This window comes from Anomaloglossus baeobatrachus, chromosome 11, assembly GCF_048569485.1.
Source record: "Anomaloglossus baeobatrachus isolate aAnoBae1 chromosome 11, aAnoBae1.hap1, whole genome shotgun sequence".
NCBI classification, from domain to species: domain Eukaryota; kingdom Metazoa; phylum Chordata; class Amphibia; order Anura; family Aromobatidae; genus Anomaloglossus; species Anomaloglossus baeobatrachus.
Window position 1 is genome coordinate 7,551,978 of NC_134363.1, and position 13,551 is coordinate 7,565,528.

Here is a 13,551-nt window from a genome sequence, read left to right on the forward strand (position 1 = left end):
TGCATATCTTCACCACATGGCTGTATTATGAAGGCATTGTGTTGCAATATGATTTTTACGCCGTATAGCAGTACTATTTTAGCACTGTGTGGCAGTATGATTTCTACACCGTATGGCAGTACTATGTAGGCACTGTGTGGCAGTATTATATGTGCACTGTATGGCAGTACTAGGTAGGCACTGTAAGATGGTATTTCTCCACTGTATGGCAGTACTATGTAGGCACTTGTGGCGGCATTGTATGTGCAGTGTACGGCAGTACTAGGTAGGCACTGTGTGGCGGCATTGTATGTGCAGTGTACGGCAGTACTATGTAGGCACTGTGTGGCAGTATTATATGTGCACTGTACGGCAGTACTAGGTAGGCACTGTAAGATGGTATTTCTCCACTGTATGGCAGTACTATGTAGGCACTGTGTGGCGGCATTGTATGTGCAGTGTACGGCAGTACTAGGTAGGCACTGTGTGGCAGTATTATATGTGCACTGTATGGCAGTACTAGGTAGGCACTGTAAGATGGTATTTCTCCACTGTATGGCAGTACTATGTAGGCACTGTGTGGCGGCATTGTATGTGCAGTGTACGGCAGTACTAGGTAGGCACTGTGTGGCAGTATTATATGTGCACTGTACGGCAGTACTAGGTAGGCACTGTAAGATGGTATTTCTCCACTGTATGGCAGTACTATGTAGGCACTGTGTGGCGGCATTGTATGTGCAGTGTACAGCAATACTATGTAGGCACTGTGTGGCAGCATTGTATGTGCAGTGTACGGCAGTATTATGTGGGCACTGTGTGGCGGCATTGTATGTGCAGTGTATGGCGGTATTGTGTAAGTAACTTGTAAATGTTTTTTGCCCCTTCAGTCTCAGGGAGGGCAGAGCTGTAAGGGTTGTGTGCTCTCCTGCTTCACCGGACAGTCAGTATAATGCCGCCCATAGAGACAGGAACCAAATCCTGCCGCCACTGTACGGGCACTGCACATGTGCCAGCGATGTGTGACCAACTGTGACCAGCAGGGGGCGATCACCGTCATCAGCAATCACTGACAGCTCACACCCGTCACTGATACACTGTATAGAATAGAGGGGATGTATAGAATAGATGGGATGTATAGAATAGAGGTGATGTATAGAATAGATGGGATGCATAGAATAGATGGGATGTATAGAATAGATGGGATGTATAGAATTGATGGGATGTATAGAATAAAGGTGATGAATAGAATAGATAGGATGTATAGAATAGAGGTGATGTATAGAATAGATGGGATGTATAGAATAGATGGGATGTATAGAATAGATGGGATGTATAGAATAGAGGTGATGTATAGAATAGATGGGATGTATAGAATAGATGGGATGTTTAGAATAGAGGTGATGTATAGAATAGAGGGGATGTATAGAATAGATGGGATGTATAGAATAGAGGTGATGTATAGAATAGATGGGATGTATAGAATAGAGGTGATGTATAGAATAGAGGTGATGTATAGAATAGATGGGATGTATAGAATAGATGGGATGTATAGAATAGAGGTGATGTATAGAATAGATGGGATGTATAGAATAGAGGTGATGTATAGAATAGAGGTGATGGATAGAATAGATAGGATGTATAGAATAGAGGTGATGTATAGAATAGATGGGATGTATAGAATAGAGGTGATGTATAGAATAGATGGGATGTATAGACTAGAGGTGATGTATAGAATAGAGGTGATGTATAGAATAGATGGGATGTATAGAATAGAGGTGATGTATAGAATAGAGGTGATGTATAGAATAGATGGGATGTATAGAATAGATGGGATGTATAGAATAGAGGTGATGTATAGAATAGAGGGGATGTATAGAATAGAGGTGATGTATAGAATAGATGGGATGTATAGAATAGATGGGATGTATAGAATAGAGGTGATGTATAGAATAGATGGGATGTATAGAATAGAGGTGATGTATAGAATAGAGGTGATGTATAGAATAGATAGGATGTATAGAATAGAGGTGATGTATAGAATAGATGGGATGTATAGAATAGAGGGGATGTATAGAATAGATGGGATGTATAGAATAGATGGGATGTATAGAATAGAGGTGATGTATAGAATAGAGGGGATGTATAGAATAGAGGGGATGTATAGAATAGATGGGATGTATTGAATAGATGGGATGTATAGAATAGATGGGATGTATAGAATAGAGGTGATGTATAGAATAGATGGGATGTATAGAATAGATGGGATGTATAGAATAGATGAGATGTATAGAATAGAGGTGATGTATAGAATAGAGGTGATGTATAGAATAGATGGGATGTATAGAATAGATGGGATGTATAGAATAGAGGTGATGTATAGAATAGAGGGGATGTATAGAATAGATGGGATGTATAGAATAGAGGTGATGTATAGAATAGATGGGATGTATAGACTAGAGGTGATGTATAGAATAGAGGTGATGTATAGAATAGATGGGATGTATAGAATAGAGGTGATGTATAGAATAGAGGTGATGTATAGAATAGATGGTATGTATAGAATAGAGGTGATGTATAGAATAGAGGGGATGTATAGAATAGAGGTGATGTATAGAATAGATGGGATGTATAGAATAGAGGTGATGTATAGAATAGATGGGATGTATAGACTAGAGGTGATGTATAGAATAGAGGTGATGTATAGAATAGAAGGGATGTATAGAATAGATGGGATGTATAGAATAGAGGTGATGTATAGAATAGAGGTGATGTATAGAATAGATGGGATGTATAGAATAGAGGTGATGTATAGAATAGATGGGATGTATAGAATAGAGGGGATGTACAGAATAGAGGTGATGTACAGAATAGAGGTGATGTACAGAATAGATGGGATGTATAGAATAGAGGTGATGTATAGAATAGAGGTGATGTATAGAATAGAGGTGATGTATAGAATAGATGGGATGTATAGAATAGAGGTGATGTATAGAATAGAGGTGATGTATAGAATAGAGGTGATGTATAGAATAGATGGGATGTATAGAATAGATGGGATGTATAGAATAGAGGTGATGTATAGAATATAGGTGATGTATAGAATATAGGGGATGTATAGAATAGATGTGATGTATAGAATAGAGGTGATGTATAGAATAGAAGGGATGTATAGAATAGAGGTGATGTATAGAATAGATGGGATGTATAGAATAGAGGTGATGTATAGAATAGATGGGATGTAAAGAATAGAGGTGATGTATAGAATAGATGGGATGTATAGAATAGATGGGATGTATAGAATAGAGGTGATGTATAGAATAGAGGTGATGTATAGAATAGATGGGATGTATAGAATAGAGATGATGTATAGAATAGAGGTGATGTATAGAAAATATGGGATGTATAGAATAGATGGAAGGTATAGAATAGAGGTGATGTATAGAATAAAGGTGATGTACAGAATAGATGGGATGTATAGAATAGAGGTGATGTATAGAATAGAGGTTATGTATAGAATAGAGGTGATGTATAGAATAGATGTGATGTATAGAATAGAGGGGATGTATAGAATAGAGGTGATGTATAGAATAGAGGTGATGTATAGAATAGATGGGATGTATAGAATAGATGGAATGTATAGAATAGAGGTGATGTATAGAATAGAGGTGATGTATAGAATAGATGGGATGTATAGAATAGAGGTGATGTATAGAATAGATGGGATGTATAGAATAGATGGGATGTATAGAATAGAGGTGATGTATAGAATAGAGGTGATGTATAGAATAGATGGGATGTATAGAATAGAGGTGATGTATAGAATAGAGGTGATGTATAGAATAGATGGGATGTATAGAATAGATGGAAGGTATAGAATAGAGGTGATGTATAGAATAGAGGTGATGTACAGAATAGATGGGATGTATAGAATAGAGGTGATGTATAGAATAGAGGTTATGTATAGAATAGAGGTGATGTATAGAATAGATGGGATGTATAGAATAGAGGTGATGTATAGAATAGAGGGGATGTATAGAATAGATGGGATGTATAGAATAGAGGTGATGTATAGAATAGATGGGATGTATAGACTAGAGGTGATGTATAGAATAGAGGTGATGTATAGAATAGATGGGATGTATAGAATAGAGGTGATGTATAGAATAGAGGTGATGTATAGAATAGATGGTATGTATAGAATAGAGGTGATGTATAGAATAGAGGGGATGTATAGAATAGAGGTGATGTATAGAATAGATGGGATGTATAGAATAGAGGTGATGTATAGAATAGATGGGATGTATAGACTAGAGGTGATGTATAGAATAGAGGTGATGTATAGAATAGAAGGGATGTATAGAATAGATGGGATGTATAGAATAGAGGTGATGTATAGAATAGAGGTGATGTATAGAATAGATGGGATGTATAGAATAGAGGTGATGTATAGAATAGATGGGATGTATAGAATAGAGGGGATGTACAGAATAGAGGTGATGTACAGAATAGAGGTGATGTACAGAATAGATGGGATGTATAGAATAGAGGTGATGTATAGAATAGAGGTGATGTATAGAATAGAGGTGATGTATAGAATAGATGGGATGTATAGAATAGAGGTGATGTATAGAATAGAGGTGATGTATAGAATAGAGGTGATGTATAGAATAGATGGGATGTATAGAATAGAGGTGATGTATAGAATAGAGGTGATGTATAGAATAGAGGTGATGTATAGAATAGATGGGATGTATAGAATAGATGGGATGTATAGAATAGAGGTGATGTATAGAATATAGGTGATGTATAGAATATAGGGGATGTATAGAATAGATGTGATGTATAGAATAGAGGTGATGTATAGAATAGAAGGGATGTATAGAATAGAGGTGATGTATAGAATAGATGGGATGTATAGAATAGAGGTGATGTATAGAATAGATGGGATGTATAGAATAGAGGTGATGTATAGAATAGATGGGATGTATAGAATAGATGGGATGTATAGAATAGAGGTGATGTATAGAATAGAGGTGATGTATAGAATAGATGGGATGTATAGAATAGAGATGATGTATAGAATAGAGGTGATGTATAGAAAATATGGGATGTATAGAATAGATGGAAGGTATAGAATAGAGGTGATGTATAGAATAAAGGTGATGTACAGAATAGATGGGATGTATAGAATAGAGGTGATGTATAGAATAGAGGTTATGTATAGAATAGAGGTGATGTATAGAATAGATGTGATGTATAGAATAGAGGGGATGTATAGAATAGAGGTGATGTATAGAATAGAGGTGATGTATAGAATAGAGGTGATGTATAGAATAGATGGGATGTATAGAATAGATGGAATGTATAGAATAGAGGTGATGTATAGAATAGAGGTGATGTATAGAATAGAGGTGATGTATAGAATAGATGGGATGTATAGAATAGAGGTGATGTATAGAATAGATGGGATGTATAGAATAGATGGGATGTATAGAATAGAGGTGATGTATAGAATAGAGGTGATGTATAGAATAGATGGGATGTATAGAATAGAGGTGATGTATAGAATAGAGGTGATGTATAGAATAGATGGGATGTATAGAATAGATGGAAGGTATAGAATAGAGGTGATGTATAGAATAGAGGTGATGTACAGAATAGATGGGATGTATAGAATAGAGGTGATGTATAGAATAGAGGTTATGTATAGAATAGAGGTGATGTATAGAATAGATGGGATGTATAGAATAGAGGTGATGTATAGAATAGAGGTGATGTATAGAATAGAGGTGATGTATAGAATAGATGGGATGTATAGAATAGATGGAATGTATAGAATAGAGGTGATGTATAGAATAGAGGTGATGTATAGAATAGATGGAATGTATAGAATAGAGGTGATGTATAGAATAGAGGTGATGTATAGAATAGAGGTGATGTATAGAATAGATGGGATGTATAGAATAGAGGTGATGTATAGAATAGATGGGATGTATAGAATAGATGGGATGTATAGAATAGAGGTGATGTATAGAATAGATGGGATGTATAGAATAGAGGTGATGTATAGAATAGAGGTGATGTATAGAATAGAGGTGATGTATAGAATAGATGGGATGTATAGAATAGAGGTGATGTATAGAATAGAGGTGATGTATAGAATAGAGGGGATGTATAGAATAGAGGTGATGTATAGAATAGAGGTGATGTATAGAATAGATGGGATGTATAGAATAGAGGTGATGTATAGAATAGAGGTAATGTATAGAATAGATGGGATGTATTGAATAGCTGGGATGTATAGAATAGAGGTGATGTATAGAATAGATGGGATGTATAGAATAGATGGGATGTATAGAATATATGGGATGTATAGAATAGATGGGATGTATAGAATAGAGGTGATGTATAGAATAGAGGTGATGTATAGAATAGATAGGATGTATAGAATAGAGGTGATGTATAGAATAGATGGGATGTATAGAATAGAGGGGATGTATAGAATAGATGGGATGTATAGAATAGATGGGATGTATAGAATAGAGGTGATGTATAGAATAGAGGGGATGTATAGAATAGAGGGGATGTATAGAATAGATGGGATGTATTGAATAGATGGGATGTATAGAATAGATGGGATGTATAGAATAGAGGGGATGTATAGAATAGATGGGATGTATAGAATAGATGGGATGTATAGAATAGATGAGATGTATAGAATAGAGGTGATGTATAGAATAGAGGTGATGTATAGAATAGATGGGATGTATAGAATAGATGGGATGTATAGAATAGAGGTGATGTATAGAATAGAGGGGATGTATAGAATAGATGGGATGTATAGAATAGAGGTGATGTATAGAATAGATGGGATGTATAGACTAGAGGTGATGTATAGAATAGAGGTGATGTATAGAATAGATGGGATGTATAGAATAGAGGTGATGTATAGAATAGAGGTGATGTATAGAATAGATGGTATGTATAGAATAGAGGTGATGTATAGAATAGAGGGGATGTATAGAATAGAGGTGATGTATAGAATAGATGGGATGTATAGAATAGAGGTGATGTATAGAATAGATGGGATGTATAGACTAGAGGTGATGTATAGAATAGAGGTGATGTATAGAATAGAAGGGATGTATAGAATAGATGGGATGTATAGAATAGAGGTGATGTATAGAATAGAGGTGATGTATAGAATAGATGGGATGTATAGAATAGAGGTGATGTATAGAATAGATGGGATGTATAGAATAGAGGGGATGTACAGAATAGAGGTGATGTACAGAATAGAGGTGATGTACAGAATAGATGGGATGTATAGAATAGAGGTGATGTATAGAATAGAGGTGATGTATAGAATAGAGGTGATGTATAGAATAGATGGGATGTATAGAATAGAGGTGATGTATAGAATAGAGGTGATGTATAGAATAGAGGTGATGTATAGAATAGATGGGATGTATAGAATAGAGGTGATGTATAGAATAGAGGTGATGTATAGAATAGAGGTGATGTATAGAATAGATGGGATGTATAGAATAGATGGGATGTATAGAATAGAGGTGATGTATAGAATATAGGTGATGTATAGAATATAGGGGATGTATAGAATAGATGTGATGTATAGAATAGAGGTGATGTATAGAATAGAGGGGATGTATAGAATAGATGTGATGTATAGAATAGAGGTGATGTATAGAATAGAGGTGATGTATAGAATAGATGGGATGTATAGAATAGAGGTGATGTATAGAATAGATGGGATGTATAGAATAGAGGTGATGTATAGAATAGATGGGATGTATAGAATAGATGGGATGTATAGAATAGAGGTGATGTATAGAATAGAGGTGATGTATAGAATAGATGGGATGTATAGAATAGATATGATGTATAGAATAGAGGTGATGTATAGAAAAGATGGGATGTATAGAATAGATGGAAGGTATAGAATAGAGGTGATGTATAGAATAAAGGTGATGTACAGAATAGATGGGATGTATAGAATAGAGGTGATGTATAGAATAGAGGTTATGTATAGAATAGAGGTGATGTATAGAATAGATGTGATGTATAGAATAGAGGGGATGTATAGAATAGAGGTGATGTATAGAATAGAGGTGATGTATAGAATAGATGGGATGTATAGAATAGATGGAATGTATAGAATAGAGGTGATGTATAGAATAGAGGTGATGTATAGAATAGAGGTGATGTATAGAATAGATGGGATGTATAGAATAGAGGTGATGTATAGAATAGATGGGATGTATAGAATAGAGATGATGTATAGAATAGAGGTGATGTATAGAAAAGATGGGATGTATAGAATAGATGGAAGGTATAGAATAGAGGTGATGTATAGAATAAAGGTGATGTACAGAATAGATGGGATGTATAGAATAGAGGTGATGTATAGAATAGAGGTTATGTATAGAATAGAGGTGATGTATAGAATAGATGTGATGTATAGAATAGAGGGGATGTATAGAATAGAGGTGATGTATAGAATAGAGGTGATGTATAGAATAGATGGGATGTATAGAATAGATGGAATGTATAGAATAGAGGTGATGTATAGAATAGAGGTGATGTATAGAATAGAGGTGATGTATAGAATAGATGGGATGTATAGAATAGAGGTGATGTATAGAATAGATGGGATGTATAGAATAGATGGGATGTATAGAATAGAGGTGATGTATAGAATAGAGGTGATGTATAGAATAGATGGGATGTATAGAATAGAGGTGATGTATAGAATAGAGGTGATGTATAGAATAGATGGGATGTATAGAATAGATGGAAGGTATAGAATAGAGGTGATGTATAGAATAGAGGTGATGTACAGAATAGATGGGATGTATAGAATAGAGGTGATGTATAGAATAGAGGTTATGTATAGAATAGAGGTGATGTATAGAATAGATGGGATGTATAGAATAGAGGGGATGTATAGAATAGAGGTGATGTATAGAATAGAGGTGATGTATAGAATAGATGGGATGTATAGAATAGATGGAATGTATAGAATAGAGGTGATGTATAGAATAGAGGTGATGTATAGAATAGATGGAATGTATAGAATAGAGGTGATGTATAGAATAGAGGTGATGTATAGAATAGAGGTGATGTATAGAATAGATGGGATGTATAGAATAGAGGTGATGTATAGAATAGATGGGATGTATAGAATAGATGGGATGTATAGAATAGAGGTGATGTATAGAATAGATGGGATGTATAGAATAGAGGTGATGTATAGAATAGAGGTGATGTATAGAATAGAGGTGATGTATAGAATAGATGGGATGTATAGAATAGAGGTGATGTATAGAATAGAGGTGATTTATAGAATAGAGGGGATGTATAGAATAGAGGTGATGTATAGAATAGATGGGATGTATAGAATAGATGGGATGTATAGAATATATGGGATGTATAGAATAGATGAGATGTATAGAATAGATGGGATGTATAGAATATATGGGATGTATAGAATAGAGGTGACGTATAGAATAGAGGTGATGTATAGAATAGATGGGATGTATAGAATAGATGGGATGTATAGAATAGAGGGGATGTATAGAATCTCAGGAGCCGGAAAGTAAACTGATTCCTGCACCAGAAAATGATATCAGCCAGGAAAACATCCCGCAGCGATCACTCACAGAGCCGCCAGTACCGACCAATCAGATTATATACTGAGGACACAGACAGGAGGGCCCCTGTGCAGGAGCAGAATATAGGGCAGGAGCATTATATAGGGCAGGAGCAGTATACGGGCCCCTGTGCAGGAGCAGTATATAGGGCAGGAGTAGTATATAGGGCTAGATTAGTATATAGGGCAGGAGCAGTATACGGGCCCCTGTGCAGGATCAGTATATAGGGCAGGAGCAGTATATAGGGCTGGATTAGTATATAGGGCAGAAGCAGTATACGGGCCCCTGGGCAGGAGCAGTATATAGGGCAGGAGCAGTATATAGGGCAGAAGCAGTATACGGGCCCCTGGGCAGGAGCAGTATATAGGGCAGGAGCAGTATATAGGGCAGGAGCAGTATACGGGCCCCTGTGCAGGAGCAGTATACGGGCCCCTGTGCAGGATCAGTATATAGGGCAGGAGCAGTATATAGGGCTGGATTAGTATATAGGGCAGGAGCAGTGTATAGGGCTGGATTAGTATATAGGGCAGGAGCAGTATACGGGCCCCTGGGGAGGAGCAGTATATAGGGCAGGAGCAGTATATAGGGCAGGAGCAGTATATAGGGCAGGAGCAGTATACGGGCCCCTGGGCAGGAGGAGTATATAGGGCAGGAGTAGTATATAGGGCAGGAGTAGTATATAGGGCAGGAGCAGTATACGGGCCCCTGGGCAGGAGCAGTATATAGGGCAGGAGCAGTATACGGGCCCCTGGGCAGGAGGAGTATATAGGGCAGGAGCAGTATATAGGGCAGGAGTAGTATATAGGGCAGGAGCAGTATACGGGCCCCTGGGTAGGAGGAGTATATAGGGCAGGAGCAGTATATAGGGCAGGAGTAGTATACGGGCCCTTACAGTCCAATAACTCATCGTAATGCACAATCCCTCCTGCTCTGGAGTTGAATGTGGCCCCCGGACCCCGGGGCCCCTGCAGCTGCACCAATGATCTTTCCCCCTTAGGCTTTATTTTATATAAATATATATATTTTTATTTCTATTTATTTTTGGCTGTGAAGGTTTAGAAAGAAAAAAAGCAGCGATCGGAGAGGAAACAATGGGCTCACCTCATTATAGCTCTGACTGCAGGGAAACAAGGACTTGTAGGTGGATCCGAAGCCGATGATATTGAAGAGAGTCGCCGGCATCAGGCTCTTCAATATGACGAGCATCGCATCCTGCGGGCAGAGAAAAACAGCAGAATAGTGAGTGCAGCTCTGGGGTATAATACAGGAGGTAACTCCGGATTAGTAATGTAATGTATGTACACAGTGACTGCACCAGCAGAATAGTGAGTGCAGCTCTGGAGTATAATACAGGAGGTAACTCAGGATCAGTAATGTAATGTATGTACACAGTGACTGCACCAGCAGAATAGTGAGTGCAGCTCTGGAGTATAATACAGGAGGGAACTCAGGATCAGTAATGTAATGTATGTACACAGTGACTGCACCAGCAGAATAGTGAGTGCAGCTCTGGAGTATAATACAGGAGGTAACTCAGGATCAGTAATGTAATGTATGTACACAGTGACTGCACCAGCAGAATAGTGAGTGCAGCTCTGGAGGAATATTAGGACAATTTGCGTCTGAGTTATTTCCCCTTGGTCAGACATAGTTGCTGTTCCTCGCCCGCAGTGAGGGGGGAATCTTTAATTATATGGAAATGAATGAGAACTGATGGATTGAAAGTTCCTCTTAACAAAGCAATTAAAAAGAGAAAGTGTTAACACAGCCAGAAGATAATGAGTCCGGTGAGGCCCGTGGAGGTCGGAGGCCTCTCTCAGCTTGGCCTCATCTAGTCTAGCCATGTTGGAGGCTTGTCGGTCCTCCCGACTCATCAGCAAGGGGGACACTTTGGGGTTTTCAGCTGCTTTCCTCTTCTCACATTTCCTAATGTGGAAAGGGCAATCACACATGACCCCTTTGCTCCTGGGCCCTGAGGCCGCTGCCTTCTCTGCCCCTTTCTTCCTGGGCCCTGAGGCCGCTGCCTTCTCTGCCCCTTTCTTCCTGGGCCCTGAGGCCGCTGCCATGTCAGTCCCTTTCTTCTTAGGCCCCGAAGCCGTTGCCTTCTCTGCCCCTTTCTTCCTGAGCCTTGAGGCTGCTGCCTTGTCTGCCCCTTTCTTCCTGAGCCTTGAGGCTGCTGCCTTGTCTGCCCCTTTCTTCCTGGGCCTTGAGGCTGCTACCTTGTCTGCCCCTTTCTTCCTGGGCCTTGAGGCTGCTGCCTTGTCTGCCCCTTTCTTCCTGGGCCTTGAGGCTGCTGCCTTGTCTGCCCCTTTCTTCCTGGGCCTTGAGGCTGCTGCCTTGTCTGCCCCTTTCTTCCTGGGCCTTGAGGCTGCTGCCTTGTCTGCCCCTTTCTTCCTGGGCCTTGAGGCTGCTGCCTTCTCTGCCCCTTTCTTCCTGGGCCTTGAGGCTGCTGCCTTCTCTGCCCCTTTCTTCCTGGGCCCTGAGGCCGCTGCCTTCTCCGCCCCTTTCTTCCTGGGCCCTGAGGCCTTCTTCCTGGGCCCTGAGGTTGCTGCCTTCTCTGCCCCTTTCTTCCTGGGCCCTGAGGCCGCTGCCTTCTCTGCCCCTTTCTTCCTGGGCCCTGAGGCCGCTGCCATGTCAGTCCCTTTCTTCTTAGGCCCCAAAGCCATTGCCTTCTCTGCCCCTTTCTTTCTGGGCCCTGAGGCCGCTGTCTTGTCTGCCCCTTTCTTCCTGGGCCTTGAGGCTGCTGCCTTGTCTGCCCCTTTCTTCCTGAGCCTTGAGGCTGCTGCCTTGTCTGCCCCTTTCTTCCTGGGCCTTGAGGCTGCTGCCTTGTCTGCCCCTTTCTTCCTGGGCCCTGAGGTTGCGGTCTTGTCTGCCCCTTTCTTCCTGGGCCCTATCTTCTCTGCCCCTTTCTTCCTGGGCCCTGAGACCGCTGCCTTGTCTGCCCCTTTCTTCCTGGGTCCTGAGCCTGCTGCCTTGTCTGCCCCTTTCTTCCTGGGCCCTATCTTGTCTGCCCCTTTCTTCCTGGGCCCTGACGCTGCTGCCTTGTCTGCCCCTTTCTTCCTGGGCCCTGAGACCGCTGCCTTGTCTGCCCCTTTCTTCCTGGGCCCTATCTTGTCTGCCCCTTTCTTCCTGAGCCCTATCTTGTCTGCCCCTTTCTTCCTGGGTCCTATCTCGTCTGCCCCTTTCTTCCTGGGTCCTATCTCGTCTGCCCCTTTCTTCCTGGGCCTTATCTTGCCTGCCCCTTTCTTCCTTGGCACTATCTTGTCTGCCCCTTTCTTCCTGGGCCCTGAGGCCTCTGCCTTGTCTGCCCCTTTCTTCCTGGGCACTATCTTGTCTGCCCCTTTCTTCCTGGGTCCTGAGGCTGCTTCCTTGTCTGCCCCTTTCTTCCTGGGCCCTGAAGTTGCTGCCTTGTCTGCCCCTTTCTTCCTGGGCCCTATCTTGTCTGCCCCTTTCTTCCTGGGCCCTGAGATCGCTGCCTTATCTGCCCCTATGGGGCGCACACCTTTGCTTTGATCTTTCCCTTTAGAGAGGGAACATTACTAATACTAAGTGTCCAGCGCAGGTACGGGGGCCTCACTATTAGTAGAGGGGCCGCTCTCTCCTTTATACCCAGTGAGGGTTACGGTTGCTCGCTGTAGGGGTCCGCGTTCTGTTTCCAGAGACGTTTCTACCCTTCTATTTCCTCATTATATGATTCCCGGATTCTGGAGACGCCGCGGCCTTTATAGAGGAGGAGACGCAGCGCGATAATTATATTCCAGGCGATGGGTATAATTATACATTTTGTTATTGCCTGTATAATAAAGGCTGGGTGCGGAATACGAGGGGGTGCAGAGGATGAGGGGGCACGGAGGACGAGGGGGCACGGAGGACGAGGGGGTGCAGAGGACGTGGGGGTGCA

At 40.6% G+C, this 13,551-nt stretch overlaps 1 protein-coding gene across 1 annotated transcript in view; it reads right to left on the reverse strand.

Annotated features, from left to right (window-relative positions):
* VWA5B1 (von Willebrand factor A domain containing 5B1) overlaps positions 1–13,551 on the reverse strand; it is a 78,628-nt gene that overhangs the window by 31,668 nt on the left and 33,409 nt on the right. Inside the window, 1 exon segment of the mRNA XM_075329451.1 lies at positions 10,748–10,862. Within this exon segment, the coding sequence (XP_075185566.1) occupies positions 10,748–10,862 (115 nt within the window).